Source organism: Empidonax traillii, unplaced genomic scaffold (assembly GCF_003031625.1).
Source record: "Empidonax traillii isolate 1590-97213 ecotype Southwest subspecies unplaced genomic scaffold, ASM303162v1 scaffold220:size741200, whole genome shotgun sequence".
NCBI lineage: Eukaryota > Metazoa > Chordata > Aves > Passeriformes > Tyrannidae > Empidonax > Empidonax traillii.
Window position 1 is genome coordinate 567,126 of NW_020955413.1, and position 25,743 is coordinate 592,868.

The 25,743-nt window shown below is 35.4% G+C and overlaps 1 protein-coding gene across 2 annotated transcripts; it reads right to left on the reverse strand.

Moving 5' to 3' along the window:
* Positions 1 to 7,361: 7,361 nt before the first annotated feature.
* On the reverse strand, positions 7,362 to 24,824 carry CENPK (centromere protein K). 2 transcript variants are annotated; one of them, XM_027887725.1, is made up of 9 exons: positions 23,955 to 24,820; positions 21,966 to 22,022; positions 19,789 to 19,861; positions 15,549 to 15,595; positions 13,914 to 13,996; positions 13,711 to 13,809; positions 13,296 to 13,425; positions 9,774 to 9,827; positions 7,362 to 7,695 (listed from the first exon to the last, which is right to left on the reverse strand). In XM_027887725.1, exons 2-9 carry the CDS (start codon positions 22,005 to 22,007, stop codon positions 7,537 to 7,539), a joined length of 687 nt encoding a protein of 228 aa, XP_027743526.1. In that variant the 5' UTR covers positions 22,008 to 22,022; positions 23,955 to 24,820; the 3' UTR covers positions 7,362 to 7,536. The 2 variants fall into 2 exon arrangements, with proteins under 2 accessions (XP_027743526.1, XP_027743527.1); XM_027887726.1 differs by lacking the exon at positions 13,711 to 13,809 and having other exon boundaries at positions 23,955 to 24,824.
* Between the last annotated feature and the right edge of the window lie 919 nt (positions 24,825 to 25,743).

Sequence of the window (25,743 nt, forward strand, 5' to 3'; positions counted from 1 at the left end):
TCTCCCTAAAAGCAAAACTTGATTACTCCCACCTCCTTGACTGTATGTCAGTGTGGAAAATTCTCCAAAAAGTTTAAAACTGTAACAGAGGTCCACCACTTTCTTCCATGAGAATAATTTTTTTGTTAGTATTTTAGTATTTTCCAGCTGGACCCAGCATGCAAGTTCACCAACACCACTCTCAGACTTCCCCCATAAGGTCCAGATTCCTGTCCCTGTGCAGGTACATGATTACAAGTGTCAGTTGACCCTCACCGTTTTTCTGTGTTGATACAGAAATCCAAGGCAGATGTTCTGTTTAATAGTAAATATCTTATGCTCTGTCAGTTTTGCATGCTAATCTTATGGACAACTGCATAGTTTGCCAATAATTTGCTAAGAACCTGTATCTCATAATGTTTTTTCATATAAGCCTGAACCCTGCCATACATATGTATGTTTATTGGAAAACCATATACCAATATTATTTCAGTATTTTTTACTTCTTAAATTGAGTTCTGAACTGCTACCACAAGTAATATGTTTGAAAAGATAACACATCAACTTGAATTTTATTATTTCAGTGTCTATTCTTTTTCTAGATACTTCTGCTTGCTGAAATTGGCACTGGGTTTGTGTCCCCTCACAGAATTATGCTTATGTTGACAATTACTCAGATTGCATTTTTTAATAAAAGCAGCTTCAAAGCAACCTTGCTAAAATGTTGCAAACATAACTTTGTTCAGCAATCATGATAATGCTTCTTTGTAAACATTGATGCTGCAGTAATCCAGTGGGACAGTTTCATCCCTGGTAAAACCCTTTGGACAATCATATCTCTAGTGGAAATTAAATGCAGCAGGAAATAATTTGGCTGAGTAAAATAACTCTCTTGATTTAAGGTAATGATTTGCATCTAACTCCTGGTAGTTCTACACAGAGTTAGCTGATTTGGTTTAGGACATTTCTGTCACAATTTAGGAGACTTCTCGTTGTAAGTACTATTCCTATCGTACGTCCCACTGGCCCCAATTGTCCTCTCCGAAATTACTTCGGTTTATGTGACTTGGCTTTCTGAAAAGTGCTACTTCTCTTGCAGTAACTCACAGTTGATGTAGAAATGTAATATTTCATAAAATTAATATCTGGGTTACATTAAAAATTTAAACACCGCTGCAGCTAACACTTTTCTTGATGTAGAACAGACACTGTTTGACTAACAGTCAAGGCATAGTTGTTATTTTCAGCTTCAGTGTTTCTGAATGGTAACCCATATGTGAGAGCTTTCTTTCTGAGTTAATCACCTCTTAAGTTAGCAGTCCAGAGACTTGCAAATGTTTTTTTTTCAAATTCAGCTTTGTTGTTACTGCCCACATGAGTCTTAGCTGTAGAGGAAAATTTACATTAGAATTTGTGTGTTGTCCTCAGCAGAATTCTGCTGAGACTCTCACATAAGTAGTTATGGTGTTATTTTTATGCCTTTGCCAGTTCTTCAATATTTCAACTTTCCAAATAATAGGTTACAGGTAATGTTGCCAGAACCCTTGTACAAGGGACTTTGATTCAGTTACAGAATTTTTGTCAAGCTTGCACTCAGTCAAAGAATGTATTGACTGCACAGCCATAGCCTTCATAAGCAAAGAGCATTAAAACTAAGTTCCTGTTTGCAATCAGGGGTTGTCTTGCAAATTTAGAGCCATCTGGCAACTACCTGATAAAGCCTAGCTGAATTTTTAACTTGCAAAACAGGTAGGACAACTATTCTGAGCAGACTAACTAACTTTAAATTCAGCTCAGTTGAACAGTTTCACCTTTTCACACATCTTCTCTCTTTCTATTAAGCAGCTTCATTAACACTGACCACAGTCTTTGGATTCTGCCTTTAAATGCAACAAACTAATTACCTTATTTTCTAGTGTTGCAGTTCACTTTTTCAGGACTAGAAGCAACATGTTCCTGGATCTAATAAAAATACACCTTTCAGTGCAATGACTTCCACAAAACAAAACCTTCTAATAGTGAAATAGACATAAATACAGAAAGGAATTATACTGAAATAAAAGCATGGTACAAATTCAAATAAAAACTTAAATCAACTGCAAGAGGTTATGCATACACAGTAGCATTGTAAACTTGTTCTTTGGCAACATTTAATATAAATTAATAACCACAGGAGTTTTACAGGCAGTGCAAATAGCCATAAAATTAACCAGTCTGTTAAATAAAAGCAAAATTAATACCAAAGAAGAACTTTTATAGGATATATAAATTTTAAGTACTGTAATTGTTTCTGTGGATAATTTAGTGTTTTAGTAAACATGTGTCTAGGTCATGACACCAAGAATAATGGCTTGCCTCATCACCAGTCAAAACTCCTCAGTGTTCTATTAAATGAAATAAAACAAAAATACTTTATAATTTTATGGAAACTTGAGCAAACTATTGTCACAGAGATGATGTCTTATAAATAGGAAAGGACTGTTTTTTTATTAAGTAAACTGCAACACTGATCTAGTTTAGTTTTTATTTTAAGTATTTCTGCCTGAAACAATCTCCAGAAATTCATTCAATGCAACCTAAATTACAATTAGAATAGGAATACCACCAAAAATACATTTGTCTCGGTTAATGTTTGAGATAATTTAGAGGGGTGGAGACCTCAGACAGAAGTCTCCTCCCGCAGATTCAATACCCCTAGTTTCTCCAATAGAGAGAGAGACCAAATATGCCCATAAATAAATGAAAAAATAACTCTTTACCAAGAAGAAATGCCAGTATTAATACTGATAAAACTGGGTTAAACCAACTGATGAGGAGAAACTTCCCAAGCCCTGCCTGCTGGACCAAATGAAGATGGCAGCTGGCCTCCTCAACCTGGAAGAAACAAATGTGACCACAGGACAAGAGACCAGATGGCTGCCCTTCCATGTGTTTTGCCACCCTCACAGCCAGAAAACCGGACAGGGATGGCTGGAGAGCCAGTGCTGGCAGGAAACGGCAGATGGCAGGGATTTGATACTGGCAGGTGCTTGCGTAGTGGTGGAGTGAGGCTACAGTTCTAGTTCAGTTGGGCCAGGGCTGTGGACCCCCTCAAAGTGACTGGAAGGACCTCAAGACTCTGGTTAGATCCAGTGAAGAGATTTTGTTGTTGTAATTCCAATGGTCAAACTGTTATTGAAGTGGTGACTGTAGTCCTGTCAAAGTAGTGGTCGTAGTCTGGATCTGCCAAGGTGGTGGTGGAAGCCCCACATTTGGGAGGCAAACCATGTGGAAGGGCAGCCATCTGTCCTGTGTGTGTTTTGTGCAGGTGGGGGAGGCCAGCTGCCGTCTCGATTTGGTCTGGTTGGTTTTAACGCAGTTTTATCAGTAGTTATTGGCATTGTTCTTGGTAAAGAGTTATTTTTTCACTTACATTCAGGCGTATTTGGTCACTCTCTCTGTATTGGGGAAACCAGGGGTACTGAATCTTGAGTAGAAGACTTCTGTTCTAGGTCTACGCCCTGCCAAACTGTCTCAAACCAAGACGGGTTTTCTGCAAGCACCTGCAAGCAGCATTTGTTGCCAAATAAGAGCAGGCAGGATTATATTTAATTTGATGCAATAAATTTTCCAAATTAATTTTTTAAATTATTAAATTTTCCAGAATTTAAAATGTTTGCAGAACAAAGAACTTCTTGTAATCAAGGTTGATTATGAGTAGTTCAGCGTTGCTGAGGTATTTAACCTGGAAACAGTCTATTAAAACATGATGTTAGTATTAGCTGAGAATACACACAAAATAGAGTCTCACTGGCTTAATCACTAGAATTTCACATTTTGAAATAAGTAAAAGTGTTATGATCAAAAATTTTTGTGCTAGAACTGTTTGAAGAAAAAAATAAATGAGCAAATAAAGTAAAAATGTAACAAGAAATAATAATAATTTAAAAAAAAGCAAAAAAAACCCAGAACAAATCCATTAAACTGAATCAAAACACTGAAAAAATAACTTTATCAGAAAATACATGGAGTGGCTATCTTTTGTTAATACATAAATAGGAAGGGTGATTTGAAAACTTAAACAGGTGCAAGGTGGTAATACCTTCTCAGATGGTTAGACTTACGCTTTTTTTAAAAAAGCTTCAAATACAGTATAACATACAGAAAGTGTAGTCTCATTCTACCAAAATACTAAAGAACATTCAAGGTTTCAAGATAGGCTTATATTTCCAAGATCATATTATATGTCTGTAACTGGTGATTAGCTGTCTTCGTTAGCATCACCTGCACTCTCTCAAAAACGTAAACTTTATGCCCACAAATTTTTATGCCAAACTCTCATAATCACAATTTATTTTTCTTTAGGCAACAAAATGCAGAAAAATATAGCAATTAAATGTAACGACACCATCAGAAGTTGAAAAACTATCTGTAGAACAATTATTTTACTAGGAAGTCACAGAAGTAAGTTTGTATCAATCACAGTCCTTTGCAGAATTGAGTTTATGAAGGCAGGCATGGTCTACTCTTTCTTGTAACCTTGTAATATTAACTGCAAAAAGGTGTTCCTCTTGCTAGGTCAATTTCCTCACAATACAAAGTTTTCTGTACTGAAGTATTCTGACAAGCAAGAATGCTGAGGGCTCTGCATGGTATGCACAGTCAGAAGAATCGCTACTGTATAATGAGTCACATTTTTCCTCCTTACTTAAGTGCCAGTTTGAATCCCATCAAATCTAAATGGCATATAGTTCTCCCTTGAGGTAAGATTTTCTAGTGAACCAGTCCATATGAACACTAAAGAGGTGATAAGCTCAGATTACTGCTGCCTTAATACTTTTTAAGATCTGTAAGTTATCAGGTCCTGACAGACTAAAAAGATGGGAAGGAATGAATTGTCTCCTGAGCAACACTTCTTTCCAGCAAAAGATTCCTCTATATAGAATAAAAAACTATCTGAATAAACATCACTGATGGGAAACAGGTTTTGTGTTTGTTTTTTTTTTTTTTTTTTCCAATATGTGTGTCAGAGCATCAGTTCAGGACTTAAAAAAGTGAAATCTCAAGGATGTGAACAGCTATAGCAATCCACAGGTGGTCTGTTTGCCATCACTCATGTTGAATCTCAGTATAGGATGTTTTCTGGATTTTAGTTCTGTGATTACTACTGATGTATCTGGTACATATGTTGGATGCATTTGTACTAAGTGATATATGTGGTACTAAGCGTGTGGAACTGAGAATGTGACCTCTTGGTCACAGAGCCAATGCTGATGAAATTAATGTCAAAGTCACAACTCCAAGGTGCAGCTAATTATAAAGATGATGGTGTTGATACTTACATTTTTTTGTATTTCTTCCCCTTGGAATTACAGATTACTTTGAAGTAAGGGTGACTGTTAAAACTTGTTGAAGTTTTAGCTGAAGGACAGTAACAGACCATTTTCTCCCTGTACCCTTGTGGTTACTGTGTTTTTCTGCTTTGTCTGTTTGTATTGTTCTCTACTTTTTAGTAAAAAACATTTTTTTTTTGTTTCTACATGTTGCTCAAAACCCCTCATGTCTATTTTCAAATTTACAGTAAGTCCGGGAGGGAGGGTTTCCATTCCATCAGAGGTCCCGCCTACCTGGCAACATTGTCTTTAACCCAAAACACTTTGGCATACACAGAGAAAAAAATGGAAAAGTTACCCTACTGTTTTTCAATATACTCCCCAAGCTTCCTGATGGTTGATACTACTGATGAAAGATCTTTTTCCAATTTTTTCTCATAAGGAAGATCTGTTCATCATTGCCTTGAATTTCTTTGGTTTACTTGTCAGGATTTTTCAAAGAGCTACAGCTTTCAGTTGGCTCTGTATCAGTCTGAACCAGCTTTCCTTAAAAACTGATTGTGCATTTTAGGCACTGAGAGAAAATGGATTACCCCTTTCTGCAGCTTTTCTTTTGCTGTAGTAAGTGACTGTGCTGAGCCAAGGAAAAGCTCTGCATTGAAGCTTTGGGTTCTGGGCTTGTCCAGAATCTCAGGGAATGTGTATCTTCTCAGGGTCCAACATTAGTATGAGAGAGATTTCTGAAACAGCTGACTCCAATTTTCTTTAATAATTACTCAAAAATCTGAATTCTATAAACTTGCATTTTTTGGAAAATGTGTAAGTAATCTTTACTACACATTTTATGGTAGTGAGTTCCATGTCAGTATAAAACTTTATATGAAGTACATTCATTTAAATCTATTTCTGTGATTTACTTGGATGAGATTTGATTTTGTTATGAGAAATAATCAATATTGCTGCTTCTCTAGAATGCTCATTTGTAACTATCCTATCTCCTTCTTAGTGGTTTGTTTTGGTTTGGTTTTTGGAGGTGAATGGTGTAGGTTGTTATTTTTCTTTCTATAACATGAGAAACTTCTTAGGGTTTACCATTTTTTCTTCAACTTATCAACGTCACCCCAGAAGCAGTCATCCAGGGGCAATGAAGTATTTCAGCTTGTAGTATTAGTAATAAGGTGAAAGGATAGCAGAATACAGAGAAATTAAAAATAAATGAAGAAAAAAAACCCCTAATGAGCCAATGCTATAAAGCAAAGCCAAGAAACTTAGCTATTTGTATAATTAATTAAAAATACTGTAAGGTGTATAGATTAGTCAGACATTAGAGCTAGTATTTTAATAAGGGAGGTTAAAATACATCAAGAGGGTGACTATACAAGCAGTATGAAGCAAAAAGAAGTCAATGTTCATGCATAACAGCACACATTGGTTTCTATACTCATGGCTATTATCAGCTGTGTGGGTAAAAGGAATAATTTTCACTCAAAACCACACAAGATGTAATTATTTTTTAATTTAACATTTAATTGGGTTAAAAAAGGCAATTACACTGGAACTTATGTTACATTCATTCCCCCTTCCTCTCCCACGTGTCCTTAGATCATCTTTGAAGTTCGTCACATAACATCACATAAACCCCATTTCTATCTGCTGAAAAATCGTTAAAGTTCCTATCTCAATAAATGGCAATCTGGTTAACAGAAGACATTATTTTTCAAGTGTATAGTCACTACAGATACACAAAAGTAGAATTATTGTACTCAAAGTCCACAATATCTACAGAGAAGACTGGGATTACACAGAATGACAGCAATGAGTCAGAAGGAAGCCCTCAACTGACATAACTTAGATGCTGTAGAAATCAACAGAACAGAGACCTGTTACAACAAGCCTTGATAAACTAGGTCTGAAAAAGTGCAAACAGAAACTGTTAGAAGACTTCATGCAATCTAAACAAATCTAAAACACAGAAGTAACATATAAAGTATGATCTTTAATGTAAAAAGGACTGTTAAATATCTTTACTTTATTACCTGAATCTGCATCTTTAGTGAGACTTCCTTTTTAAAGACACTTTTTTTCTTTTGCCATATCTCACACTTTTCAAAAAAATAGAAAAATAATCATTCAAAAAGAAGCGACTGTCAATATAACAGAAATTTTTTATGATGCCTAAGTACGTCCTATCCCTGAATTAAGAGTACTGGTGTTATTTTGTTTTGAAGTACATATGTAGGTCACACTACTTGTGAAAAGCTTCTAGGCGCATTCTGTTTGGATCTTCTGGATGTCTCAGGGCCACTCCAAATCGCAGCAGCAGCTCAATGTAAGGTGGCCAAAATGACTCATTGATTGTTACATAAGGTTCATGTGGTGTGGCCATTAATTTTTCTATCAGAATCTGGAAGACCAAAAGGATAAGATTTAGGAAGTAAACAAAAGAGCTAGATTTTTATCTCCTTTAACCAAATTTATACAAATTACTGTAATGTAGGCAATATAAGGACTACAGGACTACAGGAGAAATACAAGACCTGTTTAAAGTAGAAGCAAAGAACTTCCAATTAACTTCATTGCATCATTTGTTATGTAAAAATTAGAACCAGAATTCTCCTTTTATCCAGAATAAATATAGACTAAATTCCTTATCTAAATAGAGAATTCGTTAATGGAGGTAAAAACAAAATCAGTTTTGACATTCATTTTCAGTTCATGGAGACAGTGTTTATGCCCTCATAATATTGCTCATTGGGAATACTGCACACATTACAGATAAAGTAATCTTACCCATCCCATGGTGCTCTCTCTACTGATCCCAGATATTTAATCTTTCCACTCAGAGGTTCTAAATATTATACTTTCCCAACTTCAGTAAGTACAAAATATTTTCTGCCCCTTTTTGCTTAAGAGAGACTCAAAATCCTTGCTACCAGACCATATTCTTTTTTCACCTATTGCTATTTAAAAAAAATCCAAACCCACAACTGCTCTTCAGAGTGTTCCGAAGAATTGTCCCAGTTTTGTACTTACTTGACCCAATTATGAGACTTTACTCCAAATGCATTATTTGACATGAATTTTTACTTAGTCTCTTCTAACATCCGATATTCCAAAATAGCCCTTATGGCTGTAACGTTTATCTCTGTATGTAAGAAAATACTTTTCAAATTTTAAAAGGGACTTCAAGCTAGAAACACATCACTCAACAAATAAAAACCTCCCGGAAAACAAAGATAAGGGACATTGACACTTTAGGCCAAGACAGTTACACCTGAAAACAAATCTGAATTTTTCAAAGTAGTATGTTCTTCCAAATGGAAATCAGTCATTACTTGAATGTGTTCACATTTTAAGGAGATTAACAATAAGATAAAAATATGAAGGGCAATTTTTAAGCATTAGAAGAACTTCAAAATTCTAATTCCAAGAGTACTGTGTAAATTCTAAATTCTGATCTGTTTTCAAGCTCTGCCTAATTTGACATTAATAGGTATGCTAAGATATCTGAAGCATGTAAAATAATTTTGATGATGCAAGCCCAAAGCCTGGGTTTTAAACTAAAGTACAACAATGTAATAGTGATCAGATAACGGCATCTTAGTACCAGAAAGTTTTTATCCATCACGTTGTGCCTCAGAAAAAACTTTTTTCCCCAGGGACATTTTATATATATATAGATGCTTTGAACTGTCTGAAGAGTAAGGATAGAGGAGAAATACAAAACTTCACTTGAAATGCTATATTTAATGCGAGAAGGAAAATTATATTTTATAATTCCAATTCATAGATTGTACTATAATTAAAAACTCACATGAAGGACTTAGAAACACATGAATTGGATCGGTTTCCTCATATGAGAAGATAATCATACATGAGACTGCATATTAGTTAGTCCTTGTGAGATTACACATAAATTGGTCCTTCTATAACTGTTATTGCATTAAATTTCAGAAATATTTTTATTGAAACAGTACAAAATAGTGTGCAACTGACCGATTTTTTTGTTAAGCACAGTATTTTTTTCTCCTAATATGAGCCACTAAAGTACAAAAACTTCTTTAAACTAAACATTATAAAATCAAGAAATAAGAGATAACCACTCTCCAGCTTAAACTGAAGATTATTGTCATATCTCTTGTAAAAACTGGGATTTTGATAGGAATTTAAATAGAAAACTGACTTATCTGAAATCTCTTCTTTCAGTTTAAAACCATTGCTCCCTGTCCTATCACTTTCATTACCTGTATAAAAAGTTGCTTTCTCTCTTTTTTACAGGCCCCTTTTTAGTACTGGAAGGTTGAAATGAGGTCTCCCTGCAGCCTTCTTAAAGACGTAAAATCCTTAATATTCTACATTAACCAAATGCCATATAATGTCATTCATCTTATTAATAAATACATACCACTTTATGGCTAATGTTATTATATGATCTGAATATTGAAAAATCCTCCAAATCTCTACATAATAAAACTATCTTACCTGTAAAATGTCTTGCAATGCTAGCAGTTCTACAGCTGGCCCTGGAGAAAAGTTCTGGAAAGATATACATGTCCACAGCCAAATTAACAAAACTTCAAACTAGTAAGGGCTTTCACTCGATTTAGTCATGACAGAAATACAAGATAGTATTTAAAACTACCAGTTCAAAATCCTACATTTCAAATGTAACATTTTTTAATTATTAAAAGAGATTAACCTTAAGTGATCATGTTTGTATTTGTGTTTATATTTATATTAAAATAAAACCAAGTACATCACATTTATAACATAGTATAGTGCAGAACCTTATATGAATATGTTAGGGAAAAAATGTTTTTCATGAGCTTTACATAAATATTTACAATACAAACTTGACAGAACTCACGACTTCATTTCATAGTGCCTTAATATTTTTTCATGATTTGCCAATGAATATTTATTTACTTACTCTAAATTCAATTTTTAAAAATGAACAAGCATAAGAAATACAATAATTAAAATCTGGAGAGGAGGGGAGGTTATGATAAAATATCATTAGAAAATTGTTTTCCTTCGTAGCAAGCAAATCAAGCCATTTGTCTATACACCAATAGAAATTCCTTAAGCAGCAATGCTATTGGATCTGCTTGTGCCGTTGCATGGTGAACCTGATTCTTTTTCAATTTTATCCTTTTTACCCTTCCACTTCAGTTTCAACAAAATTAAGGAGGTAATGCAGCACTGCCAGCTGCTTACTCAGCATTGCTGTTGAATATGTCAATTAAGACCTAAGATATTAACAGCTGTGCTGAACCTTATAGGAACTTCTGTAACAGAAGAAGAATACATGCAAAAAAGAAAAATTTGTAAAAAGCAAGTTCTGGCATCTTTTTCTCAGTCACACTTTGTAATATTATCACCTCGTAATATTATCACAGTCAGAAAGGGGACATACTGCCTGTTCCATGGCAATGTTGCAAACCACAGAGGCTCAAAAATGCCTATCTTTGTGCCTTTATCTTGATACTTGGCAGAGGAAGTAGAACTTACACTACGTGAAAAAGGTTCCTTAAAGCAAACACAAGGATACTTCACAGCCTCAGCTGTTTTATTTCCCTGGTCAAAAATACTACTTTGTAACTTAAGGTAGTGGGTTCAATATTCATGTTTCAAAGCTGAAATTACATTATGACTTCAGCAATTATTAAAACTGATTGTATATAAAGAGTAAAATCCTAAGGATATTAGTGTGAAAAAGTTTGCACTCTCACAGAACTAGCAAACTTATTTTGCTAGGTTTATCGTTTACATCGTATGCTTTGTAAAATTATTCTACTTACCCATTTTAAGTGTCATTGATAATAAGTACCTTTAATTAATTAATGATTATAAAGCCAATTTAAGCAGGATGCTCAGCATTTAATTAGTTAACCTGAAAGGCACCTTCTGTCAGAAAGATTCACATAAACAATATTTCTCAACTTACGACTTTTTGTATTCTTCTCTTGAAAAAAAAAAAAGAAGTGTTGGTTTTTTATCTAAGATTTAAAATGCAAGATAATTCTTACCATAGTCACTACCTATACTAGGGGTGTTGGGCTATGGCAAGGGAAGCTAACCTGGGCTGCCGTGACCCAGTCTTCACTCCCACTCCCAATCCCAGATGCACATGCCTGGTGAAAAAGTGGAACCAGACCAGCGAGGCTTCTAGCAGTTTACACTACTCTGCAGCTGTGTCCTACAGATGTCAGCCCCACATATTTGTCTCACACGGAACTATTGTGAACACAGGTTTCCACAAAGTGAAGCTTACAGGTGACCTGTAGTTAAGCCATTGAGATCAAAGTGAGTCAAAAGATATAGAAGAAACTGAATTCACAATGAGTGAAAAGAAAGAAAAGACGTGTCAGAATACAAACTGTTTAAGAGTTCAGGAAATGCATAAATAAAATTTAAACTAAGGAAAGATAAAACCTTGTGCTGAAATTATACAAAATAAATTTTTTGTTTAAGTAAAAGAGATTGGTGACAGCCAACCTGCCTTCATTGAACACCAACTGCACCTAATAAATTTGGTGGCCTTTATAGTATTGCTGGAGAAGGGAAGAACAACTGATGTCATCTACCTGGACTTGTGCTAAGCATTTGACACTGTCCAGCATGACATCCTTGTCTCTAATGAGAGTATAATGTGTCATATTTACTAATAGTGGGAAACAAAGACATTGGTATGCAGAAAAACCTAGGATTCAACAAAATAAGATGTTTGAATAATACACTGAAAATGATCACCGTGTCTTGAAATCGCCATTTAATATGGAGATTTTATATGCATCTTTATTTGTATCTTTTATATGCAAAAGATACAAAATACTTATGTGCAAAACCAAGATTTTTTTTTAACTAAAAGCTTCCTCAGTTGCAAATAACAGATAGAAAAACACAAGGGTATAATTAGTTGCTTTGGTGATAGATGTGAGCTAGTAGTTTTCTTTATAATATTGTTTTTTACTAGGTCCCAAAAAGATTAATCCAAGTGAAAACAAATATAGAAAATGGGTATTATTAAGATAAGCCAGGGAATTGAAAAATACCTGAGAAGCACATAAAAATGTTGCTAGTTCAAATAGCAAAACAAAGAAAAAGAGGGTATATGGCTGCTGTCTAAAAATATATCAGGAGGAATAAACACAAGAAAGAAGGCTATTGTAAGGAAAATATTGGTGCAAGAGTATATGGATCTGTGTTAGACATTGATAAATTTAGACTGGGAGCTATGAGAGTTTCTAACCAGAGTATTGAGGTGCTAAAAAAACCCCAGTAGAAACAGTAGTAATGAAGATTATTTGTTTTAAAATGGAGTTCAATAATATTAAAGGAATTATATTTTGTGGTTGTCTGAAATAACAAGGAACTGGACGAAAGAAAACCTTTCTATTTCTGTAATCATAAGTAAGTCTGGAATCAAATTCAAGCCCCTGCCTTTACTTTTTACTCTTTTTGTATCTATCAAGTACTAGAGGTAATAGTTGTATTTTTACACCAGACTTTGAATTTATTATGCAAAATACTCCTAAAGTTTCAAGATAATTTTTGGCCCAATTTGCCTGGACAAAAATCTGATGGTTAACATTCTAAACTACTTTGCAATTATAAACACTTGTCCTTATTGTTCTAAAATCACTGTTAGACAATTATAATTTGTGTTGCCAAGGGAAACAGGAATCCACCTGCCTAGTTGAGTAAAAAAGAGAATGGGTCAATTTGGATTGAACCCCTCACCATTTCCAAATCTGGCAGAGCTTGCAGTTCAGTAGGAAATATAATACATTATTATGCATTAAGAAAATATCCAGCTGGAAACAGCCTTAAATAATATAAATCAACCTGAAAAATATAAATTAACCTAAAGAATCATTTGTAAGAACTATATTTATTTCAAAATATAAATGCAGATTCTATGCTAGTGACTTTAAACAGACACTGCATCTAATTAAATAGAAATTGAACATTTTAAATTTAATAGCCATAGAAAATTCTTACCTTCTTTATAGCACTTCCACCACCCTGTGGAAGAGGAAAATGTTCATCCAGGAATTCACCCAGTGCACTCAGCAGTTCTCTCTTATAGGTCTTTAATTTCAACATTTTATTTTGCAGTTCCTCCAATCCTCTAATTTTCAAACAGTAAAAGCATAGCAATAGAGTATGAAATCAAATAAAATACCTTGAAAGCTCTTCACAAGTAAAAAAAACCCTCAAATTCAGTTCTTATAAACACAACATCTTGAATGACAGGATATAATAGCAATATTTTCCATATTTCAAATCTGGATTACTGAGCAATTATTTGAACTATTTTATCAAAACAAAGAGTATGTTTTAAGAATTTGTTTGTTCATTTGCTCCTGTTGATATTTAAATTCTTCAGTATAAAAACTCAACAGTGTAGAAATACCTTGTTTCATGAAGTAGTTCAACTTGGGGTTTTGTCTCTTCTTCAATTCTGTTAAGAGTATTTAGCACCTGTTCCTGTTCCTCATACCACTGCTGCTCTCTTTGAAACATGAAAAGCAGGAAATGGCACAACAGAAAAATAGTTTCTCTGGGTAGTCAAAAAAAACAGTTTACAGCATTCTAAATTCCAAATTATTATATTACCTTTCCAGATCTTCTTCTAGTTGTTTATTCTTTGAGCAAACTACTGATAGCACCTTTTCAAGATCATTCTTTATTTTCTGCAACTATAAAAAAGTAAAAATGAAACTACAGTTTGCAGGTAGCCCCATCTATGTAAGGCTACATCTGTAAATCTAATACAGAAGGCCAATATGATCTGCAAATTCTTAAGAAATATGGCTATAGTGTTGACACGCTATTTCAGAATCCAGTTTAAAATGCAAGAGGCTCTTTAAAATGTTACTGTCACGAGTTGCTCATTAGTGCCTTACTGAAACTCTGGAAAACAACATAGTTAATTTCACCTGAAGCAGATTATGGAACACACACATGAACTGCTCAACTGATGAATGACTGAGGAAAAAACGTCTGCAGCACCAGGGCTGTACTGTCTGAATCACTGCAACGGCTTGCAGGAATGAATCCATGCTAATTGCACTAACATAAAAAGTACAGAAAATAAAGATGCTGCAAAAGAGACTAATTGCATACATGATTTAAATGGTCCTTGATGCTATGGACATATCTGGGAGAGGAAAGAAGGAGAAATAAAACTACTGTCGCCAGAAGCTATAGGCACTGCTGAATCTAGGGAACAGTGGACTCTCAGTGGGCTGGGTCCTTCATTACAGAATGGGTAAGGCTGTGTTGAGGAATACATTCAGGGCAGGTAGCCTGGTGTGCAGCTGCATTGCAAGCTGCTGGTTGAGCCCCTGGGGGCTGGAGTCGAAGCCTGAGCCAAGACAACACCATGAACTGCTGACCCTTGCATAACAGAGGACCCAGGGGACCTGTGGGCCAGCCAGAAGACCTGGACACTGAGAGTCTCCCCAAGAGCCGATGACTCCCTGACTCCCAGACTTTCCAGGGTTTGAACCAAAAAGGGATAAAAGCTCAGGGTATTAAGGTATTAAAGTTCTGGGTCTCTCCTCAGAGGCACCCTTTGAGCTGTTATTTTGTTATTATAGCACCATTATTAAATTATGTTAAGGATCTGGGCATCTGAGACTCTTCTGTGGGAAACCTGAGGTCGAGCCTCAGGTAAGGATTCCTTACTAAGGAAGGAATAACTAAGGAAACCTATCTTAAGGGCAGGTGTCAGAGGATGGGGTCAGGCTCTTTTGAGTGGTGCCCAGTGATAAGACAAGGCGTAACAAGCACAAACTTGGAACATAGGAAGTTCCATTCCTGAAAATGAGGAAAAATTGCTTTAATGGAGGGTGAGCACTGTAACAGCTGCCTAGGAAGGCTGTGGAGTTTCCTTGTCTGGAAATATTCAAAAGCCACCTGGACATAATCCTGCGAGGCACTTAGGGATGGGGTTCAGTGGTGGATTTGGATTGTAGGACAGAGGCAAAATACCATTTATTGTGTGTTACTCACTGACTTGTGCAGTAAGTCAGTTTAAAAGCTCATTCATTACAACTAGAAAATTTTAGTAGTTATAATAATGGGGAAATAACCAATTAGAACAACAACAATGCCTGAAGGAAAATACACAGTATCTTAGCAGTAGTCTATTCCAAGAACAGTCACAGGAAAATGTGGCAATTTTATATAGTTTTTCTTTTTTTCCCAACAAAAACTTATTATCTCTTAACAAATAAAAATACTTACCTCTTCTTTTCCTAATTTAAACAGTACATCTGGATTAGGAGAAATTGCTAAAAAATAAAATGGGATTTTTTTGTCATTGAATGATAAAGACTTATTTAATACTGAAAAGCAGCCCAGCTAGAGAAACTTGTGTAGGCTTTAAAAAACCAGTCCGTCTGTCAGCATCAGTTTAACCTCATTCTGTGGTGTCCTGCTGTGCTAACCTACTATCACGATTCAGCAAGTTAAACTAGACTGAAAAAAGTGCAGTGTTAATGCCCCTGTTATACAGTGCAATTATAATCCTCTGAACTAGCCCCAGGTATATAGGCATAGGTACATAACGACTGTACATCACATTTAAATATACTTCAAGATAACCAAGCCTGATTTTTTTCAGCAGATGGCATTCCATCAACATTACCAGTATGGGCAATCAGACTTCTCCAGTCTTCCAATTCTGTGTTAAACAGCCTTCCAAATGCTTTACCAGGACTATAAATTCTACCATTTTTAAGAACTTCAAAAGCATGTCCCCATCCCTTTTTCTGTTCACAAGAACCACTAGATGTAGGGAGATGAAAGGCCCAGCAATACCAACATCCTAAATCTAACACTGAGCAACAACAGTACTTAAGGGAAGGCATGGTACAATTTAAGGACATGGAAATGTTTCCCTGGAATGCTTCTGCCAAATGCACTGATTTATGGATCATGGATTTTCAAAATAAAAAGAGAACTGTTGTATTTTACAGCCTTCAATGTACACCAGTCAATTCTCACTTCCATGTCAACTTCCAGCATCTGCATAAAAGTACAACTTATTTTTAAAGTGAACTATTTGAACACATTAACAGGAGAAATGAAAGCTACTTTAACAGATTTGAATCTTAATATGTCAGGGATTTTTTGGTGAAAGTTTGGGCTTCAAATCTCTTAATCTTAAAAATAATTATTTAAAAAAAAAGTTTCCTTTCACAAAAAGGAAAACCCTTAACCCTTTCCTGAAAGCACTAAACATCTCCTAAATACATACTGTTGATTTCATAAATTTAGAAAAGTACTTTTTTTGGTAATGTTACAGTTTTTACCTGAACAAATTTTAAAAAGCTTTAGATGAGTAGTTTTAAAAGCAGTGCTTGTTCTGAGATGAAAATCAGAAAAATTACTTAGTTAAAAATACACTAAATTATGTCTCAATAAAATCTCTTTTACTTAGGCAATTACTGTTTCTAAATATTGACACAAAATTTGACCAGTACACTGCCAAATTAAGCTTAAGAGCTGAAGGAGGTAGTGGTCTGTGCTATTATTAGAACAATATTTCTTTAATTACATGCATATCCTACACCCCATAATAAAACTCAATGGTAAATTTTGATTCCCATTCACAGGTGTATTTGAAGAAACCCATACAACTCTTCCTCCTTCAACTTCCTGCTGACATTATTATTATAAGCCCTCACTTATCAATTATTCTCAATCTCTACTATTGGCTTCTAACACTTCCTCATTTTTTAGATACCTAATCCTGAGTTCATGCTTCCTGTTCAATATTCATACTGAGTGAGTATCAGAATAGAAGGTCACATCTTTCTGAGAAAGAACCACTAACTGTAATATAGTGAAGGAACAATGTAGATCTGAGACACTGGGGCAGTGCATTTACAGCTGCCACTGTAAAGTCACTGGTTGTTTTATCTACAGATTAGGCTTTTTCAGTTGTAGAATCACTACACTTGCAAAAATCAAATGTCACACAGAACTGTCTAGTGATAATTACCAAGCAAAATACTACCAGATGCTAGGAAAGTAAAAGCCACTACCGTGCACATGTTTACATAAACTCCTATTAAAAAAAAAAAAAAAAAGCATTTGGCAGAATACTGTTATTTTGCAAAGAAAAGAGAAATTACACAGAGACCATAATTGTTTTATATGGTTTAAAATATGGTTGCTTTAATTTCCTTATCTTGCAAAGGTAAAAGTTAAATTCTATTTTTATAAATCAAATGCTTTTTAAAAATGTTTAAATTCAGCTGATTTAGTAGATGTAGAGCTATATAAATAGCAGCAGAGATAAAGTGAAAGCTTTGCAAAAATAAAATTTGCATCGTGAACTCAAGTCTGTTTGCCAATATTTTGCTCAAAAAAATGTAGAACTGAACAAGTCATAACCTCTGAAAATAAGGTTTAAAACTGAATGCTGACAGGCCCTCATTTATAGGAAATGAACTGGCCACTACTAAAAACAGAAACCACAGTAAGACAGCCTGACATCCATGTTCTATTAATAAATTGTATGAAATCAGTATTTATGCTATTTTGATTTAGATAATTTCAGATAATGCTTTCAATTAAGTAATTCAAGACAAACAGTAGGTACAAAAAAGACGGAAAGAGAAGTAAGCAAAGTAGACTTCTCATTTTCATATAAGCACTATAACTATATATATTCAAATTCTTAGCAGCAACTTCTTTTTAGTTCTCTTGGAAAAGTAGCCAAAAAAGGCAAAACTTTGGCTGCAAATTATTATTTGCATTACGATAGGCATAGATAATTTCTCTATTAAAAACTAATAATAAATATTTTCATCTAAGAATAAGTAAAAATAGTTGAACAAAGCTAGTCAGCAAGCCAAAAAACTAGGTCAAGCCCTAAGGATATTTTTAAGCCAATAACTTAAAGTTTACTATATGTATTTTAGTAAGGAAATTTAACAACACCAGGTATTTCAACCCAGTAAAAACGAAGTGCTTTCAATTAATTTGCTTTAAGCCAGCATCTTATTCATAAACAGCAGCAAGGAACCAGTATGTCCTAAATTCATTCAGTGCCATACTTTTGGTCTACATACCTCTCAGAAGTTTTTGAGGCCAACAATTCTTGAAGACAGACTTATAAAGCTGAATTACTAATTTATTCTAATAGGGCAACAATATCTATTTGTAAGAAAGAAAAACTATTTTCTCCCAGCTTCTCTTAATTTGATCATGATATGCAGCAAGTACACGGACTTTGACAGAAGCTGGAGAACTGTCTTTAATGTTGACCTGAAAAGGCTTTTCCATTAGGCCAAATGACAAAACATTGGAATTCACCACGGGTTGTTTAAAGCACATTCCTAACATTTTGTAAACACCAAAAAACCAAGCCTGTTATGGCTTAAAATATTCAAATGAGCCAATGTATTAATTTAAAGATTAGCTATTAAGTTTTACTGGGTTGACAGGTGCTAACAGGTCCTTGAAGTGAGGGCCACCAGAATACTAATGACAATGTAGTGTGAACTGCTTTAAGAGCCTCCAAATGGGACATCTGAAAACAGAGATTACTTTACTCGCACTTCAATTTTGAATGGTTTTATTTCCAGTCTCTGGCCACATCAGCCTTGCCAGAGAGAGAAATCAGTCAGCACTGTTGCTAATGTAAAAAGAGAATTTTGAAGAACTGATGAATTTATACCTTGTGACTGAAAATGCTTAACAAATATAAGAAAACACTTGCAGTTTGTGCTTCTCAGGATCAATAAGTGTCCTGGATTCCTGTTTTGTTAAAATAAAACTCTAGTGTCTTTTACCATCTTATCTTGAGCTGAAATCTCCAATCCCTGTTAAACCCAAAACAGGTACTTTATTATGGTGTAATGGGTTTAACACCAAAGGTCTACTCCAAAGTTTCAACTAATACATCATAATACAACACACTTGTGGGAAGTATTAGTAAAAAATTATTCAGAGGAGGTATAGTTAAAAATATACCTGGGCAAATTATTGTTAGCTTATTAGCAATACTTGCAAAGATAAAAAAATGTAACAGATTCTTAAAAGATAAGATGAAGACAATATTATTTGATAAAGTAGTTCTGTTCTAAAAAGGAAACACAAATGAAAGATGGAGAAGAAACAATCACACAGAGAAGGAGGATAACAGCATAATGGACTTCTGTTATTTTGTTAGATTTGCTAAGAGTTATTTTTCCACTTAACTGACTGATGAATAGTGGTATAAATCATGCATTTATTTGTGCAGAATTATAAGATTAGGTTATAGAGGAAATCACTTTTAAGTCAACTTAGAACCAAAGTGCAAAAAGAATAAAGAAATTAAACATGCGTGCTACTGTGCCAAGTACTTTATTTTTAAGTAGTATGAAAACACAATCAGCAGACATTCAGCACACCAACAGTTTCAAGTGCCTAAGTGAAAGAAACTGCAGAGGTTTATGTAATCATCCTTTACAGGGAAGCAGTTACTTACTTTCAGGACTTCTCTCATGCCACTCTTCCAAATCTCCTGTTAAAGCTTTCCATTGCAGCATTAACATGGCAAGCTGTGTAACAAGAAAAGAAGCATCTCTTGAAGTGTTAAGTTGCACTGGTGTAAAATGAGGTAGAACAGGATAGAAGTTAAATTAATAACTTCATACAATAGAAAACAGAAGAGCATGTATTGCAATCAGAGCACTTATTCCTTTAAAATATTTTAAAGTCACTCCCAGGGATAAAAACCATTTATATTATTTTTTCAAAATAGGGAAATGAGAAGGAGTCAGAGTTGGCATTTTTCCCCTGATTTTCTTTGTAATGACTACAACTAAAGAGGAGCTACGAGAAGCAATGACAAATACTTCACATCCTCTCTTCTCCTTCATGGCTGAACTTGCTCATCTCACAGTTGGACAATATGGCCAGAAGGACACTATGATGGACAATGTCAGAATGACTCTTACTAAGAAGAATTTACATAGGCACTGATTAGGAAATAGTCCAAATAGGTATTGAAGTTACATATCTCTCCATTTTGCTGCCTATGTTAATCATTAATTAGTTGTGTACTTCAAAGTTAGTAAATCTGTCCTTATCTCAACCCTTGAGGCTTCAGTTATATTTCCTCTCAAATGTCCAGCTGACAGGGGAATAAGCAGCTTTAGTGGGCATCTGGTGGCCAGACAGGTCAAACCCACCACAGATGCACTGAGGGCCCTAAGGGAACTGGCAGATGAAGTGGCAAAGCCACTATCCATCGTATTTGAAAAGTCACAGCAGCCTGGTGAAGTTTCTGAACATAAAAGGGTGCACATAACCCTTATTTTTAAAAACAGAGAAAGAGAGATCCAGAGAACTACAGATTTGTCAGTCTCATCTCTGTGCTTAGCAAGATCATGGAACAGACCCTCCTGGAAAATATGCTGAAGCACATGGAAAATCAGAAGGTGATTGGTGTTAGGCAATGTGACTTCGCTAAGGGCAAATTGTGCCTGACAAATTTGGTGGCCTCCTGTAACAGGATTACAGCATTACAGGATAAGGGCAGAGCTACTGATGTCATCTATGTGGACTTGTGCAAAGCATTTGACACCGACATCCCTGTCGCTAAACTGGACAGACATGGATTTGAGACAGATCACCAGGTGGGTAAGGAACTGGCTGGATGGTTACTCTCAGAGGGGCAGTCAACAGTTCAACGTCCAGGCAAAGACAAGTGATGAGTGGCAATCCTCAGGGGTTGTTTTAGAGACCAGCACCATATATGATCTTTGTTGGCAACATGGACAGTGGGATCCAGAGCTGCCTCAGCAAGTTTGCTGACACCAAGCTCTGTGATGCAGTCAACGTGCTGGAGGGAAGGGATGACATCCAGAGGAACCTGGACAGAATTGAGAGCTGGGCCTGTGCAAAACATGAAGTTCAACAAGCCCAAGCATAAGGTCCTGTACCTGGGGTCAGGACACCTGGTATCAATACAGGCTGGGGAATGAATGGATTAAGAGCAGCCCTATCAAGAAAGACCTGGGGATCCTGGTGGATGGAAGGCTGAATATGACCCAGCAATGTGCTCTTGCAGCCCAGAAAGACAACCATGTCCTGGGCTGCATCAAAAGCAGTGTGGCCAGCAGATTGAGGGAGGGGATTCTGCCCCTCTACTCCACTCAGGTGAGACTCCATCTGAAGTGCTGCAATCTCTCTCCTCCTCTGAAGACAGGCTAGGAGAGTTGACGTTGTTCAGCCTAGAGGAGGCTCCAGAAAGACCTTAGGGCAGCCTTGCAGTATCTGAATGGTACTTGCAGGCCTAAAAGAACGCTGGAGAGGGACTACTTACATGAGCATTTTAGTGATAGGGCAAGGGGCAATGGTCTTAAGCTGAAAGAGGACAGGTTTAAATTAGATATTAGGATGAAATTCTTTTTTACTGTGAGAGTGCAGAGACACTGGAGCAGGTTGCCCAGAGCAACTGTGGATGTCCCATCCTAGAAGGGTTCCAGACCAGCACTTCACTAACCTAGTGAAAGGTATCCCTTCCTATTCCAGGGGTGCTGAAAATAGATGACCTTTAAGGTCCTTTCCAATCCAAGCCACTCTATGATTCTATGTTCTTTACAGAAAACAAAGTATTTAGTGGAAAATAAAAAAAAAGAAACCAAACAAATGTCTTACCTTGGTATCTGATTGTAGCAGTGTTTCTAATTCTAGAAACATTAGCTTGCTTTGACACTTGGTAGAAAAGAAACAAAACACAAACAACGTTTGTTTACTCTTTCCCTTTGTAAGAACAGAACAGAACACAATGCTCAGAAATTTCAACATAACTTTTTTAATATAGGAATAAAAGAGTTGTGACTTGGATCCAACCACATCCCTCAGATCCTTACCTAGAATAGCAAATTAAGAAATATTTTGAAATTGTACCACAGTAAAGCAGAACTTAATTAACTGGAAAGTAGAAAAGTAGCAGCTAAAAAAAAAAGATGTATCACTAGAGTAAGAAGGCAAGTTATGAGGGAAAAGTTCGTATCACAAAGTCACTGGTCAGATGAAGAACATGAGAAAATAGGAAGAAAGTCATGGACAAAGCTGCTGAGAAGTTAACACACTTTCTGCTACTCGTCTGGCTCTTTAAAGACATTAATCCCATTCTAATACACATTTTTAAGTCATTTAGGGCAGTACACTGCACACTTCAGAAATGGTCTGATTTTCAGAAGTGCACTACATCAGTTCCCATGATTGGAATGGGATGTATATGCAGTCCGAAATTCAGGCCACCAAGACATCCAAGGCTTTGACAGGAGACATCCACTGAACTCTTTCTTGTTTTATAACTGTCAGCAATCCAACCCACCCCACAACAGGGCAGGATGTACTCTACTAAACAGTAAAACTACTAACTTTGGAAACCTTGTTGTTAATGTATGGAAACCAGAACACAACACAGGATTTTTCCTACAAAAACTGCTAATGGTATCACACAGTCATTCAAACATTACATTGTAACTATATAACCCACGATCCCATTCAATGACTATTTGTTGTTTAAACTTCTTTCTGAAATGTTTGCATCCAGAATGAAAAGTCAAAGTAATGAAAATCCTACAGTTTTTATCAACTTCCAAAAACAACAGACATTATCACTTCCTGTATTATTTTGGGGATGACGGGAATGAGATACAAGATATCTAATACTTTCAATTAAATTCAAAATGGCATTCTAACTTCTCTTCTAATTTGAAAATTTCAAAGAAAAATTCAGGTCCTCCAAATACAACTTCAGAAACTCAGACATAAAATTCCCTGCCACTTGTTAAATGCGAACTTACCTTAATACTTAATAGGAAATAAAATCATATTAGTATTTTTAAATCTAATTCTGTAAAATTATTGCACTGTGAGTTGTCTGTACATTGTTCTACTTTAAGTTTGGAAATATCTTTACTTCCATTTTTGAAATTTTACTGTTTTGAACCTACAACTCAGAAATCAAGCAGATAGCATGTAAGAACCATATAAAATTGAGTGTAGCAATTAAGACTCCAAAAATATAATTTAGAAGATGACCTTTCATGGGTCTTGGCACAATCTTACAGAACGCACAGCATTCCCTCAGAACTGACAGAAGTTCATCTTTCCTGGGATTCCTTAAATAAAACTGATCTGCCCTAAAATGTTATTATTAGCATATTGTACCATATATCAAGAGAGATAAATTTTAACCATGATGATAAAACTGTCAGTTTGGATAAGCATTTTGAAACATCTTTGTCCTTCTATGCCTTTCCTCCTATTCTCTCCTTTAAGCTCCAAACTACTTGTGAATGGCACTGGAATCCCATCTTGTGTGAGGCTAAAGAGAGAAGGACCTCAAGTCTCAGTGTGCTGGTTACTACCACAACATAAGTGAACAGTTTAATTTTCCCTAATTTAATACATACTCCACACTAACTAAATCATAACATTAGCATATTGTAAACAACCTTGGAATGCAAGGCATCCCTTACCCCTGACAGCACACCAACCATTGGCCTTGTTATTCTTTTTGTTTTATTGTGGTGTTTCTTTGGAGGCAATGGGGTGAATTGCACACATTGAATAAAATAATTCTCACAAAAGTTTACAGCAAATCTAGTCTATCACTTTTGGTTTGCATACCTCTTCCAACTCCTTCCAAATACTGGTACATTCCTTCAAGAGTTCTTCCTTGGCATCTACAGGACAAAATTGACAGGTGGTTTCTTCACTGGTAGATTTTGCATTGATGGTTTCCTCCTAATTACAAGCAAACAGAACAGTTATTGTGTATATCTACAATAATTACCAGTTACAGAATCATACCTGCCGCTGCAGATCAAATATGCAACAGAACAATCATCCCGAATGCAAAGCTTTCCATTAACCCCCCTGTAGTTCTAGATAGCACCCAATCATTATGTAAAATCAGCTAACTATATGACTATAGTACAATTAGAAGACACTAATAATTTACATTTAAAATTGAACCACAAAATACTGAATTTTCAAAACTGCTTTGATTACCTGCAATAGCTTTTTTATTTTTCAATAACTTTAATACAGAAACAATAAGAGAATCTCACATCTACAAAGCCATGCTTTTCCTCCATATATCTGCAAAATTCTTAAGCAGTTACTTCTACTCTGTCTTCCAATAAATGTCCTAATCTACTTCTCCTTCATTAGAATTCAGAATATTTTTCATTAACAAATAAAAGCATTCTCAAAATTACCAGAAAAACAAACAAAAGAATCTGAAAAATATACAGGCAACCAAGGAAAGAGGGCACCAGGACATCTGAGAGAAAAATTAATCCAAGTTAAATTAAAAACCTTGAGAAACTGTTAGGTCAGAGAGAAAAACACACAGATTGAGAAATTTACTCCTAGTTAAATCTATTAAGAGATACCCAAATGACAACAGCAGCTAAGAGGGGAAACACAAGAAGGGCCAAAATGGCACTCAAAAGAAAGTTTTTTCCCCAAGCTAAAATATCCAACAAGATGTGTTGTCCAGATATACTAGATGCAGGCAGCCTTTAAAAATGTTTAAGCGGATCACTAAGTCCACAACACACATGTATATTAAAGAGATTAAAAAAGGTAAAGATCTAAAGGAGAAATATACATCTCTTAATAATGCACAAATTCCCAACTCAACCTTTTGTTCATTTTCAGAACAAAAACACTACATCAGAGAAAAATATGTCAAAACCCCAAATAAATTAAAAGGAGTCAAATATTTAGCTAGTACTCCCAAAGTTCAAGTATGCCATAGAAGAGTGGATGTGGAGAAAAAAAATCAGAATATCTCACTGAATGCTGGAACTATTCTAGAGTACTGAAAGGTAGCAATACTTCTACTAATCTTCCTGGGTAATTTATTGCATCGATAATTAAAAACAGAGCCCTAGAAAATCTAGGTTGCCATAATCTGGTAAAGTCTAAAGAGCATAGTTTTTCAAAGGAAAATCATTATCTTCTTAAAAGCCTTGGAATGTTTCCATAATATAAAAGAGAACTAGTTCACATAATTTATTAAGACTTCTGAAATGCCTCAAGCAGACTGTCCAGAAGAAACTAAGAAAGAAAGAAACTAAACAGCCTTGAGATGTAATGTACCTTTTTTCGCAGTCAAAAAAAAACTGTCAAGGAGATAAACAAAGGGGATGTGGGGGGCGGGGGGGAAAGGGTTGAAAAGGGTTTTGGGTGGAATAAAACAAACATACCCCCCCCCCCCCCCCCGTTCCCTGCAGTAGTGCAATGCACCATAGAAGCATTCTATGAAATAAAACTCTGAATACACAGCCAGGAAAAAATCCACTGTACAAAAAAAATGATGAAATGATTCTATTCTTGACTTCAAATTTCTAGATTTCACACAACGTTTCATAATGTACATATTGTGAGATATAACAGGCAATTCATA